Source organism: Alosa sapidissima, chromosome 5 (assembly GCF_018492685.1).
Source record: "Alosa sapidissima isolate fAloSap1 chromosome 5, fAloSap1.pri, whole genome shotgun sequence".
Lineage (NCBI taxonomy): Eukaryota > Metazoa > Chordata > Actinopteri > Clupeiformes > Clupeidae > Alosa > Alosa sapidissima.
Window position 1 is genome coordinate 38,846,335 of NC_055961.1, and position 21,512 is coordinate 38,867,846.

General features: G+C 40.6%; 1 protein-coding gene and 1 long non-coding RNA gene across 2 annotated transcripts in view; one reads left to right on the plus strand and one right to left on the minus strand.

The window, feature by feature from the left end:
- Positions 1 to 21,512, plus strand: part of slc35f4 (solute carrier family 35 member F4) — a 150,414-nt gene that overhangs the window by 58,044 nt on the left and 70,858 nt on the right. The window contains exon 5 of the mRNA XM_042091349.1: positions 6 to 131. Within this exon, the coding sequence (XP_041947283.1) occupies positions 6 to 131 (126 nt within the window). The remainder of the gene's footprint in view (positions 1 to 5; positions 132 to 21,512) is intronic.
- On the minus strand, positions 2,777 to 8,633 carry LOC121708662. Its single transcript, XR_006031738.1, has 3 exons — positions 8,536 to 8,633; positions 7,399 to 7,401; positions 2,777 to 2,787 (listed from the first exon to the last, which is right to left on the minus strand). It is a non-coding gene; the product is annotated as an uncharacterized LOC121708662 (long non-coding RNA).

Sequence of the window (21,512 nt, forward strand, 5' to 3'; positions counted from 1 at the left end):
TGCAGATTGTTGCTGCTATAATGTCCATCACTGGCATTGTTATGATGGCCTATGCAGATGGCTTCCAGGGTGATTCTATCCTTGGTGTGGCTTTAGCTGTGGGCTCTGCCTGCACCATGGCACTCTATAAGGTTAATCTTTTAACTTTTTACCTTTCACAGATGTTACCTTAAGGTTACTTATTCTTTAATGTAATACTGCATTAAATCAAGATGATTTTCAACCTGATACTGTATATACCTGATTAATCTCTAATCTTGCTGATTTCAAGAGACTGATAATAAGTACACATACTCAATTTTGTGTGGTATGACATGATTCATCATTTAATTGTGTGTATTGTAATCCCTTCTCTTTTTCCCTGAGTGTTAGTTGAACATGCTCTGCACTGTAAAATGGTGTGGCAACTGTTTTTCCCCATATCCCAAATGTGTGTTTAAGCCTACATTTCAGGGCAATATAAAATCTGCTCTATACACAATCAGGGTAAATGATTGAGATTACATAAGTGCCACTGAACCTCAAAATACACAATATGTTTGATAGCATTAGGCCCTAACTTAAATAAAGTCTAAAGTCTAACTAAAGCTAATTTAATAACTGTGCAAAATCTGGTAACACTTTATAATAAGGTGCCATAATAAATAGCAAGCTAGTCATTACCTAACCCTTTGTTAATATTTGTTAATTGTTACTAAAATATCTATTTGACACAAGTTCATAGTTTTTTCATCATTAATTAAATATTAGTTGCTTACATAAAACTGTATGTTAATGTTTTAACAAATAGAAAACAGTCTATTAACTATTGTATTAATATGTGTTAATAGTTAACTAAATGTCTTTTTGACACTAATTAACAGTTACTTCTTACATCATTTAAATGTTAAATGTTTATTTACAAACTATATGTTAATATAAAAGTTAATGACATATTATTATTTAACTAATTGTTATTAAACTGTGCTTCTGCCTATCCCAATATGAACCCCTCCCCATAGGACCCTTATAATAAAGTTGGTTAAGCTTAATTAATATATTAGTAATATATAGCTATCAGTATGGGGAACCCTTATAATAAAGTTGGTTAAGCTTAATTAGTAATATATAACTATTAGTCAGATGGTGAATATTATGTATGTATATATATATGTATAATATGTATAATATATGTCAATTTCTTCACATGTTCCAGACATACAAAGAGATCGAAATTACGTTTCTCGTGGGATAGTGAGAAACGTAATTTCGATCTCTTTGTATGTCTGGAACATGTGAAGAAATTGACAATAAAGCTGACTTTGACTTTGACTTTGACTTTGTGAAGGGACTGAGACCAAAACTGGCTTATCACATTTATTCCTTTAGGAAAAGTTAAAACAAAACATGCCTTCAGGCACTGGCGTACATTAAACAGCATCTGCACAAGCAAAATAAAAAGAAGTACACTAAGTTGAATGGGCTATATTACATGCATCATTCATATACCATCCCTGTCAGCCCTACTCGCAATGGAGACATGCGACATGGAATGTTAAGGTGCACAGAACGACAGTTAATTAATATTCTAAGAGACTCACTAAACATTCACAGACGTAGACCATACGGAGATAATGCATAAACATAATGCTAAACTAACTGTACATTCATTACCTGCTAGACTGAATTGCACTTTCCATGCACACTAAACTAAACTACATTGAATGCATGTAAAGTTGCTAGCAGAGTTTACAGCTAGTCACGTAAGACTCAGTGTGTATGAACGCGTGGTCATAATGAAAACATTAATAAACTTTCTCTAAGTTGCTAGAATTGCACCCAAATCCTAACAATACATGTAAAGTAATATAATACAGGTGATATGTTGAAGTTTTCAACTTAAACAACATTTTACATTAAAACAAAGTGGGGAGTGCTTTATACAGTGGACCTACCCAATGCAAAGCATACCGCTTCTACTCGGGTACAGCAACAACACAAGGACAAAACGTAGCAGAGCTGCAGTACACCGTTTCTCCAAAGGGGGCTCCAAAACACCAATCTCAATAAAGCTGCTTAATTACGGCGAAAATCACATACAAACACTAAACATTTCTAACTCTGTTACACCCACCTCCCCTGAATTTCGCCAAATTCGAGCAGCAACCAAACAGTACTTCCAAAGGCAAAAAGTACACTACTGTCAAACACTAGACAGAGGGTCACCAATTAAAGGACAGCCAACCACAAAGGTATCCAATAAGGATGAAGTGGAAGAAGAGGTGCGCAAACTCTCCAACCAACCACTGGCAGTAGGGTGATGACAGATGTGTGTGAACAATATCTTGCCTTGATACAAGGATTCAAGGAAGTTTATTTGTCACATATGACAAATAAACATTGACATTGAAAAATACATTGACATTCTGTAGAAAATATTACAGATTCACGCCCCCCAGGTATTGATTCGAATGGCATTATACATGTGGATGAGTCTGAGAATGTTTTCTGCAGGGTAACATACAATACTACTACCATAGATCAAGCTGTGTCATGCAATAGCATGACTTATGCTTATAGTTCTATTCCAACGTTGATTTCTACCCAACGTATAGTAAAAAGAAAAGACAAATTTAAAACTAGAAACCTAACAAATATTCTTTCTATACCTCAGCATATTCCTCAAAAGCCAGAGGCATTTTCAGCTAACATGGGTTTACTAAATATAGGTGCACTTACTACCAAAACCTTTGCAATCAATGATTTTATTAGTGAAAAAAAAATGGATTTTCTGTTTCTTGTTGAAACCTGGCTGACTTCAGACAGCAAAGCTGTTCTTGTTGAGACTTGTCCCCCAAATTATAATTTCTTCCACTCAATTAGACAAGGCAAACAAGGTGGTGGAATTGCCTCCATTCTCTCAAACAAATATAGTTGCACACGAGTCAACTTTGGCGAATTCGCTTCCTTTGAGTATATTGCCCTCACTCTGAAGGCTGACCCAGCTGTACTTCTATTAACCTTATACCGCCCTCCTAAACTATGGACTGGCTTTCTCGACCAGTTTTCTGAACTTATGTCGCTCATCATCACTAGCTATGATCGGATAATTGTAAATGGCGACTTCAATATTCATGTCAATAAGACAACTGATGCTAAAGCCAGTAAGTTCCTTAATGTGTTGGACAGTTTAGAGCTAAAGCAGCATGTTACAGGACCCACCCACAACCTTGGCAACACCCTCGATCTAGTCATTTCCAGAGGGATAGAAGTCACAGACTTATCAGTAAATGATATAAATATGTCTGATCATCATTGTGTATCTTTTAATATTGTACTACATACTCCAAAAATTCATCCCGAAATTGCAATCAAATCGCGACTCTTGGACATTAGAGCAGAACAGCAGTTCATAGCTCTTATAGACTCCATAAATTTAGATATTTTACATCATCCCATTGATCAAATGGTAGATACTCTTAATCGTGAATTAGGCGCTCTGCTTGACAGAGTGGCACCCTTAAAGACTAAAAAAAGGCCCTGTAGCAAACTGACACCTTGGATGAACGAAAATATCCATGATCTAAAAAGATCATGTAGCAAAGCTGAGAGAACATGGAGAAAAACTAAGTTACAGGTTCACCGTGCCATTCTAAAAGAAAAAATTGCAAATTATAATAGAGCTATTCGGAATGAGAGGAGGAACCACTTCTCTAAGGTAATTGCTGAAAACAGTGGAAACTCTAGGGTGTTGTTCTCTACCATTGATAGGCTATTGCATCAAACACCTTTTGATACACTCAGTCAGGCATCCTCTCTAAGATGCGAAGAATTTGCAGACTTCTTCAAAAACAAAGTCATTTCTATAAGGGAGGCTATTGGTAACACAAGTAATATGTTTGATAGTACACCCAAAAACAGCCCCCCAAAATTAAGGTCCTTTAGCACTATTACTCAATCTGAGCTTGGTAAAATTATAACTCAAACCGGCTCCTCAACATGTGTTTTAGATCCAATCCCTACTACATTCCTCAAAAAAGTATATGATGGCTTAGCTCCCTTTTTTCTCAAGGTAATAAATACCTCATTAGAAACAGGTATATTTCCAACTGCTTTTAAAACCGCTGTTGTGAAACCTTTACTTAAAAAGTCAAATCTTGACCATACCAATCTGAGCAACTACAGGCCTATATCAAATCTATCGTTTTTGAGCAAAGTACTTGAAAAAGTTGTTTGTAATCAGTTAAATACCTTCCTCAACGAAAACAGTATCCTTGAAAAATTCCAATCAGGTTTTAGATCAAATCACAGCACAGAAACGGCTCTAGTAAAAATAGTCAATGATCTCAGACTAGCTACCGACTCAAACAAAGTCTCAATCCTTATTCTTCTGGATTTGAGTGCGGCATTTGACACCATTGATCATAGCATCCTAATTCACCGCCTTGCGAAGTGGGTGGGTCTCTCTGATAATGCTCTAAACTGGTTTCAAACCTACATTACTGGCAGAGATTTTTATATCAGTCTAGGAGATCATGTATCTGAAAAACATGACTTGCCTTTTGGTGTGGCCCAGGGGAGCTGCCTTGGTCCCCTGCTATTTTCTCTATATATGCTTCCATTGGGAAACGTCATAAGTCAGCATAATGTAAACTTCCACAGCTACGCAGATGATACCCAATTGTATCTTTCTGTGGAGCCAACTAACCCAGATGGCCTTTGCTCCCTCACTGAATGCCTAACCTCCATTAATCAGTGGATGAGCAAAAACTTTTTGAAACTAAATGATGACAAAACAGAGGTACTTCTGGTTGGACCAAAACTAAAGCGAGATATTATTCTTAGGAATCTGGGGAACTTGGCACACCAGGTCAAACCAAAAGTAACAAGCCTCGGTGTCATCTTAGATGCAGAGTTAAGTTTTAAGCCCCATATCAGTAAAGTTACTCAGACAGCCTATTTCCACTTGAGAAACATTGCCAAAGTGCGGCCCTTTTTAACTCAACAAGATGCAGAAAAACTAATTCACGCCTTTATCACTAGCAGGTTAGACTACTGCAATGCACTTTTCACTGGTCTTCCCAAAAAACATCTAAAGAAATTGGCACTCATACAGAACTCTGCGGCTAGACTTTTAACTAAGACTAAGAAGAGAGAACACATCACCCCTGTGTTGGCTGAACTGCACTGGCTCCCTATTTCCTATAGAATTGATTTTAAGGTTATGTTAATTACTTACAAAGCTCTGAATGGCATAGCACCTTCATATATCTCTGAGCTTTTAATATCTTATCAACCACAAAGGAAACTTAGATCATCCAATTCTAATCTTTTAATCGTACCCAAAGTGCTCCACAAACAAAGTGGAGAAGCTGCGTTTATCCATTATGCCCCCAAACTATGGAACACCCTGCCTCTGTACATCAAGCAGGCGAGTTCAGTAAATATTTTTAAAAAAGATCTGAAAACATACCTGTACAGGAAAGCTTTTAGTTAACTCATCTTATCCTGTAGACTACATTTTCAGATTATTCTACATCTGCTACTATTGGAGGGCGCAGCCAGCCAGAAGCAGATGGGCTCCCCCTATTAAGTCAGGTTCTGCTCAAGGTTTCTTCCTGGAATATGGGAGTTTTTCCTTGCCACAGTTGCCATATGGCGTGCTTGTGGGGGGTAAGAGGGTTAAGGCTGCCAGTCTTATGACGTAATTTTCTATATTTTTGATATGTTGCTGAGTATATCATAAACAGCAAAGAAAAGTGATTGATAATGACTGACTGACTATTATTGTGTTACATGCTTCAAATGTAAAGCACTTTGAGCTGCATTCTGTGTATGAAAGGTGCTATACAAATAAAGCTTTATTATTATTATTATTGTTATTATACATAGCAATACATAAAGAATGTAGTGAAATTCCATTTGGTGTTCAGCTTTTTCTGTGCAAGTGTGAAGAAAGAAAGATCAAGAACTATTTTAATAAATAGCAAGAGAGAATAAAAAGTGCAGTGTCTGTACAGTCCGTGTGTAAGAAAACAGAACAAAAAAAAGTTGATATAGTCTTGTGTGTGTTCAGGATACAGATTGCTTGAGGATAGTAGCTCCTCCTCAGTCTCTCTGTTCTGGTCTTGTAGCAGCAGAGATGTTTGCCTGACCTCAGTCTTTTGAAAAGTCCATGATCAGGATGTGACGAGTCCTTTACAATACTTTGGGCCCTGGTACATAGTCTTTTCTTGTAGGTCTCCTGCAGGGTAGGGAGAGGTGCCCTGATGGTACGTTCGGCAGATCGCACCACTCTCTGTAGGGCACTGCAGTCACGGGCTGTACAGTTCCCATACCAAGTGATGATGCTACTTGTCAGGAGCTTAAAGATGGGTGCTGATACTTTGAACTTCCTCAGCTGATGTAGGAAGTACAGTCTGCCTAGATTTCATCAGTGTGTGCTGGGTGTTAACAGTCCATGTTAGATGGCACCACTCTGCTACCTCATCCACCTGGTTCAGATAGGCCTGTTCATTGTTGTTGCTGATCAGGCCCACCACCACTGTGTCATCTGCAAATTTAATGATGGAGGTGTGACTGCTGCTGGCTCTGCAGTCATGGGTGTAGATGTTATACAGCAGAGGACTCAAAACACAGCCCTGGGGGGCAACTGTGCGTCAGATGTCAGACCACCCACCCTGACCACCTGTGATCGTTCAGTGAGGAAGCTGTGAATCCATTTGCAAATGGTGTTGTTTAATCCAAGAGCCTTCATCTTTGTAATCAGAGTGTGGGGGACTATGGTATTGAATGCTGAACTATAGTCAATAAACAGCATTCTCACATACTTCCCCTTTCCTCCCTCCAGGTGGTTTAGGGTGGTGTGCAGGAGGTTGGAGATGGCATCATCTCTTGACCGATTGGTTCTATAGGCAAACTGGAGGGGGTTGAAGGAGCTTGGTAAAGATGAGCAAATTAAATTCTTCTCAAGCTTTTCAAAGCACTTAATCACTGTTGATGTCAGGGCCACTGGGCGGTAGTCATTTACTGTACGTACACACCGCCGCCGACATCAGCTTCCAAAAAAGCTCTGGTCGCCCTGTCAAGGTACAGGGAAGCTTTGGATGCCTTGGACGCTCTGACGTGACGGCATTTTACATTCGATCATGTTCTCTTAATACTTTATTTAAAGGCCGTCTATTCGATTGGTTGCTGGTCGTTGAACGCTGAACCGCGTCATAGCTCATTACCATAAAGTATTCGATTGGTTGCTGGTCATTGGTCGCTGAACCGCGTCATAGTTCATTACCATAAAGTTTACTGACTTTCAACTTTCTGCTTGACGCTCAAGTCACTCAAGACGCCCAAAACGCGACGCCGACGGATTTGCCGCTTCTCGCAGCTGAGAGAAGTCGGCTTCCATTGAAAATAAATGACTTCCTGAATCTTTGGAGGAGGCGCCGGCGGTGTGTAAGGCATGATGGGCTTTTGTTTTTTGGCATAGGTACAATAGTGGACTTCTTAAAGCATGTTGGAACGGTAGCTTGAGCCAATGACGTGTTGAAAATGTGTGTTAACACAGGGACTAGTTGGTTAGCGCAGGATTTCAGTACCCTCCCAGAAATGCCATCTGGTCTTGCAGCCTTCCTGCAATTTGCCTTCTGAAACACGTTTCTCACATCATACTCGGAGACAGTGATTGGAGTTTCCCCACTATCGTTCTCATCCGCTTCTATAGTAAGAGTGCATGAGTCTTCAAATCATGAAGTCTTCATCACTGAAGGAGACTTGCTTTCAAAGCCTGTGATGGTTCTCAGTCCTTTCCATACACGAGCAGTAGCAGTTCCATACACTGAAGTCAGCTTCCACTCTGTCACTATAGCGCCGCTTGGCCTCTTTAATGGTCTTCCGTAAGTTGTATGATGCTGCCTTGTAGTCTGACATTTCACCTGTGATAAGTCCTGCATTGTATGCAGTGGTACGCGTTGTTAATTCCGTGCGGACTTGTCTATCGACCCATGGTTTCTGGTTCGGAAAGATCTTAATCTTCACAGTCGGAATGATGTTGTCAGTAGGGTTGCCACATGCACTGGATTTCCCGGGATTGTTTGAGCGACTGTCCCGGATAATTAATAATATTTCCCTGGACACAAATTGTCCCGTTTTTTGGTGAAAATTAACTTCTGATCATAATTTCTGCTAGTTTCAAACGGTTTTGTACTTGGTTGTGTTCATCGTACATCAAATTCAAAGACATAAAAGGCTTTTTGGTGATTGGCAGCAAAAATAGAGTTTACATTATTACCTAGCAACTGCCGCACAACCATAGACCCAGACTCCACTTTGTAGTTACACGCGCCTGTCCTAGTTCCTCTGTAGACTAATATAATAGCAGCAGGGAAAGTAGTCCAAAGCGAGTGTGTGTGTTTGCGTCAACGAGTGCATCAGGGCAAATATATAGGTGAGAAACTATAGGAAATGTTTCAACATTGTATTCACTACGCGCATTACGCACAAGGGCACCAAGGGATAGAGGGGGTACCGTACCAAAATGTAGGCAATAAATAGCTTTACTGCTAACTGCTTTTCTCTCTTCGAGAATGTTTACGATGTCAAAATGCACCAACTTCGTGTTACATGCAAGGATGATCATGCAGCAGCATCTAACTTGCACGTTACTTACTTTAATTAATTGGGAAACCCAGTTGAGTGCGCACCAGAGAGAGAGAGATAGACTGGCATGTTCCAGGTGTCATTGTTGATATCCCCTTTTAATATATGAAACTTATAACTGCTTATTATGTATAGTACTGTTAATATTGTGGCATCATATGGCACAAACAAATAAGGCTAGAGTTTATGGATTAGCCTTATATCTTACATGAGCGACCTTAAAGTGACAATGCACCATATAGCCTAAGTTCAACTGTCAGACACCAAACAGGACGAGGACCACAAAAGCGTCACGTTCAAAAGTTTATTTAAGGGTTGGGGGTTAAGGGGGTTTCAGGGGTTCCGGGGGGGGGGTACAGGAGTTCCAAGAGTCTGCGTGTGTGTGTTCCCCCAGTAGCCGAACAGCGATGGCAGGAGCTGGGTGATCCGGGAAGTCCTGGGGGAAACACACACACAACAGCAATTGAAACGAAGCAGCAGTACAGTCAAGGACTAGGCGGTATTCGTAGAAGAGGGACGGAAGACAGGTCAAGATTACCGGGGCTGGAGAACACAGAAGTAGTCGAGCGGGTCCGGGATCACAGGCAAAGAGTCAGAGGCGTTTTCCAAAACAGGCAGGTAACTGGTGCTGGTTGCAGACGATCTGACAAGTGTGGACTGAAAAGCAAGGCTTTATATACAGGGCATGATGAGTGGTGAATGCAGTGCAGCTGGTAGGTAACGAGGGTGAGGCAGAGCAGAGCAGGAACAGGTGGAGGTCATCAGACTTCAATCAGCGTGTGTTACCAGGCAGAGAGAGAGCTCATGACATCAACACCATACAATTAGCAGCATTTCTTAATATTTCTAACTTTATAATTTATAGTATATATATATATATATATATATATATATATATATATATTTTTTTTTTTGGTAACACTTTATAATAAGGTGCCATAATAAATAGCAAACTAGTAATTACCTAACCCTTTGTTAATATTTGTTTATTGTTACTAACATATCTATTTGGCACAAGTTAATAGTTTTTTAATCATTAATTAAATATTAGTTGTTTGCATAAAATCTGTATGTTAATGTTTTAGCAAATCTATTAACTAATATTGTATTAATATGTGTTAATAGTTAACTAAATGTCTTTTTGGCACTAATTAACAGTTATTTCTTGCATCATTTAAATGTTAAATGTTTATTTGCAAACTATATGTTAATAAATGCCCACCGACTCACAAAGCTGGCAAAGAGCTTGACTTGATCTTCACTCGGAACTGCAGCACAGACACCCTCATGGTGGCGCCTCTCCATCTTTCTGACCACTTCTTCATCCAGTTCAACGTCTGCCTGACAGAACAACAACTCCTACAACCTCTAGGGACTGCTGGAACATCTTTTTCAGCATTCACGCCTCTCCGAGAGTGAAGTATCTAGACTTCTGACATGCAGCCGTCCTACCACATGCTCGCTGGACCCTATACCTACAAGCCTACTTCAGTCCATCAGCCCGACCATCGCTCCAGCTACCACACATGTGATCAATGCCTCGCTAACCTCCGGCACATTTCCAACAGCGTTCAAAATGGCCCGGGTAACACCGTTACTTAAGAAAGCTTCTCTCAACCCTGCTCAAGTCGAGAACTACCGCCCTGTCTCACTACTGCCTTTCCTATCCAAAGGCATTGAACGAGCAGTCTCCAAACAGGTCTCTGACTTCCTTTCACAGAACAACCTTCTGGAGCCACTTACAACAACCGGACAGACATAGAGGAGTATACAGACACTGTAACCTCTTACATCACCAAGTGCATTGATGATGTGACCCACACAAAAGACATCATCACTCGGGCTAACTGGAAGCCATGGCTGACAGGGGATGTCCTCAGGCTGCTGAGGGCCAGAGACAAAGCCTACAGAGCTGGGGATGAAGCTGGCATGAGAACAGCGAGAGCCAACCTGTCCCGTGGCATCAAGGAAGCAAAAAAGGAATACACTCACAAGATAACCACCCACTTCAAAGACAGCAGGAACGCACAAAGCCTATGGCAGGGCATTCAGGCCCTCACGGACTACAAGCCCGCGCCACAGAGCTGTGAGAGCAACATCCCTCTGCTCAACAACCTGAACCGCTTCTTTGCTCGCTTTGAAGCACAAAACAGCACCTGCCCACAGAAGACCCATCCCCCTCTACATGAGCAGCCCCTGTGCCTCTCTGCCGACAGCGTGAAGAGGACACTTGCTGCTATCAACACCCGTAAGGCAACAGGTCCAGACAACATTCCAGGTCGTGCGCTGAAGGACTGCGCAGGGGAGCTTAAGGATGTCTTCACAGACATCTTTAACACTTCCCTGAAGCAAGCCATCGTCCCATCATGTTTCAAAGCTGCCACCATCATACCTGTGCCGAAGAAAACTGCTCCATCCTGCTTCAATGACTACCGCCCTGTGGCACTGACACCCATCATCATGAAGTGCTTTGAGCGGCTTGTCATGTCACATATCAAATCCATTCTCCCCCCCACCCTGGACCCCTTCCAGTTTGCATACCGAGCCAAGCGGTCTACAGAGGATGCAATCTGCTCTGCCCTCCACCCAGCCCTCACCCACCTGGAAAAAAGAGACTCATATGTGAGATTGCTGTTTATAGACTTCAGTTCTGCATTCAACACCATAATACCACAACAACTCATCAGCAAACTTGACAAACTGGGACTCAGTACCTACCTCTGCAACTGGCTACTGGACTTCCTCTGTCAGAGGCCTCAAGTAGTACGTGTTGGCAACAATACCTCAAGCAGCATCACACTGAGCACAGGGGCCCCCCAAGGCTGCGTGCTCAGTCCGCTGCTCTTCACCCTGCTGACGCATGACTGCACTGCAACCTACAGCAACAATCACATAGTGAAATTTGCTGACGACACAACTCTGGTGGGTCTCATCACCAAGGGCGACGAGACCCAATACAGGTTGGAGGTCGACCATCTGACCACGTGGTGCAGGGACAACAACCTCCTGCTGAACGTCAGCAAGACCAAAGAGATTGTTGTTGACTTCCGGAGAGGTCACACCCAACACCTGCCACTGACCATCGACGGTGCTGTGGTGGAGAGAGCGAGCAGCACCAAATTCCTGGGGGTGCACATCAGCGAAGACCTCTCCTGGACCACCAACACTGCATCACTGGCGAAGAGAGCTCAGCGCCGCCTGTACTTCCTGCGGAAACTCAGGCGAGCAAGTGCTCCACCAGCCATCATGACCACATTCTACCGAGGCACCATTGAGAGCATCCTCTCCAGCTGTATCGCTGTGTGGGGCGGAAGCTGCACTGAATACAACAGGAAAGCCCTGCAGCGCATAGTGAACACAGCTGGAAGGATTATTGGTGCTTCACTCCCCTCCCTGAAGGACATTTACACCACCCACCTCACCCGCAAGGCGACCAAAATTGTGAGTGATGCAAGTCACCCCGCTCACAATCTGTTCGATCTACTGCCCTCTGGGAAGAGGTACAGAAGCCTGCGCTCCCGCACTACCAGACTCACCAACAGCTTCATACACCAAGCTGTAAGGATGCTGAACTCTCTCCCTCCTCTCCCCCCTCCACCCTCAGCTACATAACATCCTGGACATTGGACCCACAATGGCCGCGTGCACTACTCCACTTGCACACTTGCACACTTGTACACTTTACAACTTGTTGTTGTTGTCCTGAAAACACAACACATCTGCTGCTCTTACATAACTTGCACCACTATGTCACTTTCTTTCTTACTTAGGTCAAACAGAACTACCCAAGCCTTTTATTGGCCTGACTTTGCACTAGTATTTTATTGACTGTCTATGCACAATTTCAACCAAATTTTGCTGCTCTTATTTTTTTCATTATTATATGTGCCCTCTTATTTACTTACTTTTTTGTTTACTTGAATGTTATGTTTGTCTGTGGACTTAAATTGGTAAAATATGTCTTGTCTTCACCGTGGGATAGTGAGAAACGTAATTTCGATCTCTTTGTATGTCTGGAACATGTGAAGAAATTGACAATAAAGCTGACTTTGACTTTGACTTTGACTTTGACTTTGATCCAAATCAGTCTGGGTTCAAAAGCGGCCACTCTACCGAAACGGCTCTGCTGTCTGTAACAGAAGCCTTAAAAGAAGCCAGGGCGACCGCTCGGTCATCAGTACTCATTCTGCTTGACTTATCGGCTGCCTTTGACGCGGTTAATCACCGCATCCTTCTCTCTATACTCGCTAACATGGGAATCTCCGGTTATGCTCTCTCCTGGTTTGAATCCTACCTCACAGGACGCTCGTTTAACCTATCATGGCTTGGTCAGCTATCTGCACCTCACCATCTCACCACAGGGGTCCCCCAGGGCTCAGTGCTGGGCCCCCTTCTCTTTGCTATCTACACCATTCCATAAATTATCCACAAAGCTAATCAGAAAAGCTAAATAAATAATAATATGTCATTAACTTTTATATTAGCATATAGTTTGTAAATAAACATTTAACATTTAAATGATGTAAGAAATAACTGTTAATTAGTGCCAAAAATATATTTAGTTAACTATTAACATATATTAATACAATATTAGTTAATAGATTTGTTAAAACATTAACATACAGATTTTATGCAAACAACTAATATTTAATGAATGATGAAAAAACTATTAACTTGTGCCAAATAGATATTTTAGTAACAATTAACAAATATTAACAAAGGGTTAGGTAATTACTAGTTTGCTATTTATTATGGCACCTTATTATAAAGTGTTACCCAAAATCTATTTGTTCAATCAAGTGTGTTCTCTCCTCTCGTTGGGATGTTTACCTGTTGAATAAACTCAGGCATGGTCCTATTGAGGTGTACCTTGTTGAAATCACCAGCCACAATGATGGCAGCCTCCGGGTGCTGATGTTGTTGCTTGTTAATTACTTCCTGCAGCTCGGATGCAGTGATGTCTGAGCTGACTTGCGGTGGGATGTAGACTGCTGTGAGGATTACAGATGTGAACTCACGGGGCAGGTAGAAGGGTCGGCACATAATGGTTAAATGCTCCAGATGAGGCGAGCAGGCCCGGTAGGGAACAGTAACGCTCTTTGGTTCACACCACTTGTTGGTCATGAGGCAGACTCCACCACCTGTCGACTTGCCAGACGTCTCTGTCCTGTCGGAACGGGCAATGGAGAAAAACTCTGCTGGAGTGATTGCGCTGTCCGGTACAAGTGGAGTTAGCCATGTCTCTGTTAAACATAAGATGTTGCAGTCCCTGATGTCTCTCTGGAAAGCTATCCTCGCCCTGAGTTCATCCATCTTGTTCTCAAGAGACGGGACATTTGCAAGGAGAATGCTTGGTAGTGGAGGCCTGTGTGCTCTGCTTCTCAGTCGATTTCGGGTGCCTGATTTTTTCCCTCAGTGTTTTTTCTCCCCGTTTCCATGGAATTCCGATGCGCCTTGAAGTATCTCAGACGACCAGATTGGTTCAGTGGTTAAAACTTCACGAAATAAATGAATGTAGGCATATCCGATATCCCGAAGTGTAGTGCTGTCATAAGTAATTAACGCATCACTGCGTGCACAGTTTAAGCGGACCAACCAAAAAGGCGTTCGAACGCAGCAGTGCCATGGCAACAATTTCTTGACATAGGCTAGTTTGAATCAGTCTGTCAATTGGCTTGAGAATCTGACCAAATCTAGACCTCACCTGTGTGGATGTACTAGGATTTGTTAACAATTAACATACAGATTTTATGCAAACAACTAATATTTAATTAATGATGAAAAAACTATTAACTTGTGCCAAATAGATATTTTAGTAACAATTAACAAGTATTAACAAAGGGTTAGGTAATGACTAGTTTGCTATTTATTATGGCACCTTATTATAAAGTGTTACCCAAGTAATATCTTAATAATAATAATAATAATAATAATAAGCTTTATTTGTATAGCACCTTTCATACACAGAATGCAGCTCAAAGTGCTTTACATTTGGAGCATGTAACACAATAATAGAGCAGTCATTATCAAGAACATTTAACCCAATAGAGAATAATCAGTTATTCATCTTCGTGTATAGTTAAAACAGATAATACAGAGATGGTTACTACGGTGATGCTAGGATAGACATGGTGGTTGCATAGCTTAATAAAAGTTGATAGTTTAAAAGTTGTTGATAGACAGCTAGTTTAATAGATAGTTTAATGATAGTTTAAAAGTAGACAGTTTAAAAGTAGACCGTTTAAAAGTTTAAGGTAAATAGTTTAAAAGTTGTTGACAGACTGGAAGTTTAATGAATGTTGATATTCAAATAGTTTTATGGCTGTGTATAGGTAGATATTTGACGATAACTGAAAGTTGGAATGGCTCTAATGTTTGCTAGCAGTTATGCTAAGATTTTTAAATATGCTAACCATGCTACTTAGCTAACGTTTTCTAGCAGTTTTGATAAACATGCTAACTATGTTAGCAATGCTAACATGCTAACTATGTTAACCATGTGACTTAGCTAAACCTAGCTTATCATTCTATGCTAATTAGCATGATAACATGCTAACTATGCTAACCACGTGACTTAGCTAACCTAGCTAATCATTTTTAGTAGTTATGCTAACTATGCTAACTAGCATGTTAACAATGCTAACATGCTAACCATGTGACTTAGCTAACCTAGCTAATCATTTTTATTAGTTATGCTAACTATGCTAACTAACATGCTAACTATGCTAACCATGTGACTTAGCTAACCTAGCTAATCATTTTTAACAGTTTTACTAAAAATGTTAGCAATGCTAACTATGATAACTATGCTAACTAGCTACAGTGGGTAGGAGTCATAGTTGATGACAAGTGTTGACATAGTTGATGACAAGTTAAAAGTTGTTGATAGACAGCTAGTTTAATAGATAGTTTAATACTAGTTTAAAAGTAGACTGTTTAAAAGTTGAATGTATATAGTTTAAAAGTTTAAAAGTTGAATGTAGATAGTTTAAAAGTTGTTGATAGACAGCTAGTTTAATAGATAGATAGTTTAATGATAGTTTAAAAGTAGACCGTTTAAAAGTTGAATGTAAAAAGTTCAGTAGTTTAATGGGTTACATTGTTTAACAGTGGATTATTGTAGTGAGGACTTTTATTTTGAAACAGTTTTGGGCAGAGGAAACAGTTAAATAGGATGTGTAGTCTTAATTGACCCAGATTGTATGCTTAAAGCCTGAGGCTGCAGGTGGCCTGAACACCTGCCCTATGATTCTAATTGCTTAATGGCTGTATTATGATGTCATAATCGGCAATGTTAAGTCTATGGGGATTTTTAAAAAGTTTTTCTTTAATAGTTTAAAAAATATAAAAGTTTCAAAGTTGAAAAGACATAGCAGCTTGGTCTGTTTGAAGACCTACGTTACAAAGTTTGAATGAAGTTTCTAAGTTCTTTCTTAAACTGTTCAAGAGAAATTCCGTACGGAAAAAGTGCAAATTACCAGTGCATGAAAATGCTAAAGTTGTGATGTAAAATATCATGTATAGTTAAAATAGATAATACAGAGATGGTTACTACGGTGATGCTAGGATAGACATGGTGGCTGCATAGCTTAATGAAAGTTGATAGTTTAAAAGTAGACTGTTTAAAAGCTGAATGTAGATAGTTTAAAAGTTGTTGATAGCCAGTAGATAGTTTAAAAGTTGTTGATAGACAGCTAGTTTAATAGATAGTTTAAAAGTAGACTGTTTAAAAGTTGAAGGTAAATAGTTTAAAAGTTGTTGACAGACTGGAAGTTTAATGAATGTGTATAGGTAGATATTTGACGATAATTTGACGAAAGTTGGAATGGCTCTATAGTTTGCTAGCAGTTATGCTTGAAGATTTTTAACTATGCTAACCATGCTACTTAGCTAATGTTTTATAGCAGTGCTAGCAATGCTAACCATGCTACTTAGCTAACTTAGATAATGTTTTATAGCAGTTTAATGAATGTTGATATTTAAATAGTTTAATGGCTGTGTATAATAGATATTTGGCGATAACTGCAAGTTGGAATGGCTCTAATGTTTGCTAGCAGTTATGCTAAGATTTTTAACTATGCTAACCATGCTACTTAGCTAATGTTTTATAGCAGTGCTAGCAATGCTAACCATGTTACTTAGCTAAAGTTGGAATGGCTCTATAGTTTGCTAGCAGTTATGCTTGAAGATTTTTAACTATGCTAACTATGCTACTTAGCTAATGTTCTATAGCAGTGCTAGCAATGCTAACATGCTAACCATGCTACTTAGCTAACTTAGCTAATGTTTTCTAGCAGTTTAATGAATGTTGATATTCAAATAGTTTAATGGCTGTGTATAAGTAGATATTTGACGATAACTGAAAGTTGGAATAGCTCTAATGTTTACTAGCAGTTATGCTAAGATTTTTAACTATGCTAACCATGTTACTTAGCTAATGTTTTATAGCAGTGCTATGCTAACCATACTACTTAGCTAAAATTTTCTAGCAGTTTTGCTAAACATGCTAACTATGCTAGCAATGCTAACTATGTTAACCATGTGACTTAGCTAACCTAGCTAATCATTTTAGTAGTTATGCTAACTATGTTAATTAGCATGCTAACAATGCTAACATGTTAACTATGCTAACCATGTGATTTAGCTAACCTAGATAATCATTTTTAGTAGTTATGCTAACTAGCATGCTAACAATGTTAACATGCTAACTATACTAACAATGTGACTTAGCTAACCTAGCTAATCATTTTAGTAGTTATGCTAACTATGCTAACTAGCATGCTAACAATGCTAACTATGCTAACCATGTGATTTAGCTAACCTAGCTAATCATTTTTAATAGTTATGATAGCATTGTTAGCATGTTAGTTAACATAGTTAATATGCTAACTATGTTAACCATGTTACTTAGCTAACTTAGCTAATCATTTTTAGCAGTTTTGCTAAAAAATGCTAACAATGTTAGCAATGTTAACACGCTAACTATGCTAACTAGCTACAGTGGGTAGGAGTCATAGTTGATGACACGTTACAGTTACAATGGCTGAACAGTTAAAAAGTTCAGTAGTTTAAAGGGTTAAATTGTTTAACAGTGAAATGTTGTAGTGAGGACTTTTATTTTGAGAAAGTTGTGGGAAGCAGTTGAACAGGATGTGTAGTCTTAATAGGATGTGTAGTCCTAAAAAAAAGGAAACAGTTGGGGGGAGTCACAGTTGACAGCAACTGACAGTTGGAATGAGTGAACAGTTAAATAGTTGGATAGTTTAAATTGTTAAATTATTTAATAGGGAATTCTTGTAGTGAGGACTTTTATTTTGAGAAAGTTGTGGGAAGAGGAAACAGTTGGCAGGACTCACAGTTGATGACAACGGACAGTTGGAATGGCTGAACAGTTCAATAGTTGAGTAGTTTAATAGTTAAATTATTTAATAGTGAATTAATAGATGTGCATATAGTTTAATGGATGTTGATAGACAGATAGTTTAATGGATGAAGTGAAGAAAAAGAAGTGAAAGAAAGTGGGGAAGAGAAAAGTGAGCTGTCCAGTTCAATGGACAGAGACACAGGGAAGAGGTTTCATTGAAGTTGCTGCAGTCAGTGAGAGAGCACAGGTGCAGTTGATTGCATTCTAAGTCGTTAATAGCCCTTTATTATGTCATAATGCTAAAAAAGTATAAAGTTTACAGAAACAAAAAAAAATACATTGCACAGGTGTCCTTTTCAAGACCTACGTTACAAAGTTTGAACAAAGTTTCTACATTAAATGGTTGAAGCTGAATTAAATGCAGAAATTTGGTGGGAAGAAGAAGAAGACTTCGGATAACAGAAAAGCTATCAGTAAACAACAAACTGCTTCCCGAGGCAGCCTACATTGTCATGGGTGACTTCAACAACTCAAATTTAAAGACTGCTTAAATTCTATCAAAATGTATCATGCCCCACAAGAGGAGAAAAGATTTTAGACCAAGTCTACACTAACATTAGCCTGGAAAATCCAGACCCTGGTAATCTAGAAAGATTAAGGGTCTGGCCACGAACAATGTAATGGCCCAACTCGAGGGGCGGCAACAAGCATGCATATAAAAATCTCACTGCACGCAATTGGATAACACTAGACCATGTTTACTATGAATGATTTCGGACTTCGACGCAATCGGATAACACTACGACCAATGTGTACTGTCCTCCAATGTTAACAGTGCTGTCTTCATTAGTTTAGCTGGTTCCGCGGGATATCGGGGTAAAAGTAACGTGCATCATTGCTCATTGCCAGAGTGTCTTGCAGAGGGTACACTAACATTGCTGAGGCATACAAAGCCATTCCCCTCCCCCACCTAGGACACTCTGATCACCTCTCATTGTTTCTACTGCCCAAGTATTCAGCACTCATCAACCAACAGTAAGGAAGGTCAAAGTGTGGCCAGAGGGAGCTGACTTAGAACAGCAGCGTTTTGAAAACACTGACTGGAGAGTGTTTGCAACTCAGGCCACCCGTGACTCCCACACAGACATTGATTCATATGCCTCCTCTGTTCTGGACTATCAACTCAAACATCAACAGTGTCACCACCCTCAAACAGATAACCACTTTCCCTAATCAGAAGCCATGGATGAACAGTGAGGTCAGACTCCTGCTGAAGGCACGAGACAGCGCATTCAGATCAGGTGATGATCAAGCCTATAGCTCATCCAGGTCTAACCTAAAAAGGGGCATCAAAAACGCCAAGCATGTGGCAAGGCATCCAGGCCATCACAGATTACAAAACTACTAACTCTAGCCATCATCATGAAGTGCTTTGAGAGGCTGATCTTGGCTCATCTCAAGACCTGCTTACCACCCTCACTGGACCCCTCTCAATTCGCCTACCGTCAGAACAGAAGCACAGAGGATGCCATCTCTACAGCACTTCACTCTGCCCTGTCCCACCTTGACAATTATAGCAACACCTATGTGAGAATGCTGTTCATTGACTTTAGTTCAGCATTCAACACCATCATCCCCTCCAAACTAGTCACCAAAGTCTGTGAACTGGGCATCAATACCGCTCTCTGTAACTGGATTCTGGACTTCCTAACCACCAGACCTCAGTCTGTTAGGTTAGATAATCACACCTCCTCAGCCATCACCCTGAACACCGGCGTACCACAGGGATGTGTGCTGAGCCCTCTCCTTTACTCCTTCTTCACCCACGAATGCACACCTGTAGATGGCTCTAACACCTTTGTCAAGTTTGCAGATGACACTACAGTGATTGGTCTCATCAGCAACAACGATGAGGCGGCCTACAGGGAGGAGGTCAAGCAGGTCAACGGGACATGAAGTGGAGCATGTCACCAGCTTCAAGTTTCTGGGTGTACACATCTTGGACCATTATCACCTCTTCCCTGATCAAGAAGGCTCACCAGCATCTCTTCTTTCTGAAGAGACTAAAGAAAGTCCACCTGTCTCCTCAGATCCTGGTAAACTTCTACCACTGCACCATCGAGAGCATCCTCACCAACTGTCACAGTTTGGTATGGCAACTGCTCTGCCTACGACCGACAAGCACCGCAGAGGGTGGTAAAAACTGCCCAACGCATCATCGGTTCCTCACTCCCCTCAATCGAGGCCATCCAGGGCAAGCGATGCTTGCGTAAGGCACGCAGCATCATCAAAGACTGTTCTCACCCCAACCACAGACTGATCACCCCACTCCCCTCCAGGAGGCGTTACAGGTCTCTCCGCACCCGAACCAGCAGGTTCAGAGGAAGCTTCTTTTCTGCGGCTGTCACCCTACTGAACTCTAGCTCTGCACCCTGGTGTCAACCAACCATCTAAGCCCCCCACCAACTCCTGCCCGATGCCTCCTTGCCTGTGCCTGTTAAGGTGTCCATGACTTGCCAACCTTGACAGGGACAACAAGGAGGCGGCCCCCCCTCCCCGGGACATTTGCACTAACTTATCCCACTTTTTTTTTTGCTCTATACCTATTCATACTATTCATCCTGCACATACACTTATTCTTACTACTCTTACAATGTTACTGTTTCTACACTACAATGGTACTGTTACCACACTGCGCATACAGTGGGTACTACTTTGAATTGTCCGGTTTCACGGGTGATTCTCCTTGGGGATCAATAAAGTATCTATCTATCTATCGTGATTCTCATGTGACCTCACACGTGAATCGCGCATCTTTTATTTGTATTTCCCCAGTGAAGCTGAAATGACCCATTTGACCCCATGTGAGCAGCTTAGGAAGGGTTAGGAACGTCAGCTTTTGCCGTTTTGAGTCTAAACACACCAGTATACTACAGTATGGACCATATATTTAGCCTATCCAACCTTTTTTCAGTTGTTTCCACAATATTACCCTCTGATGAGCTTTCATTTAGATGGCTGATAGGCCTACACTATGTCTCCTGCGACAGTCCCAGCAGTTAGCACTATAATCAAACAATCCAAAAGTGAATTACCGGTAGGCCTATATCCTGAAGCAAATGGAAAATCTTCTGTTTTTAATATAGGCTAGCCTACCGATACGCTACTCAAACGACATGCAGTCTCAAGATAGAACTTATTGTTTATGAAGGTATCTTTGTTATCTTTGTTATTTTATGAAGAGGCATCTGGCTGTTTTGTTTATGTTTGTTTTACTTTCATTAATGGCTAAGCTCATTAAATTATTTTGACTGCTAAAAACACCATTTTAACACAGTTTTCGGAGAGACAGAAATACCAACAGAGAAAGCAGTGCCCGTCTTCTGTCTTAACATTGCCTGCCTGCAATATGCTATCACTTCACTGCTTGACACTAGCCTACCCAGCATCCACATGGAGAAATGTCGCACGTTAACAATGGAGAGAACCTTTCAGAAATTATTATGACCGCCGC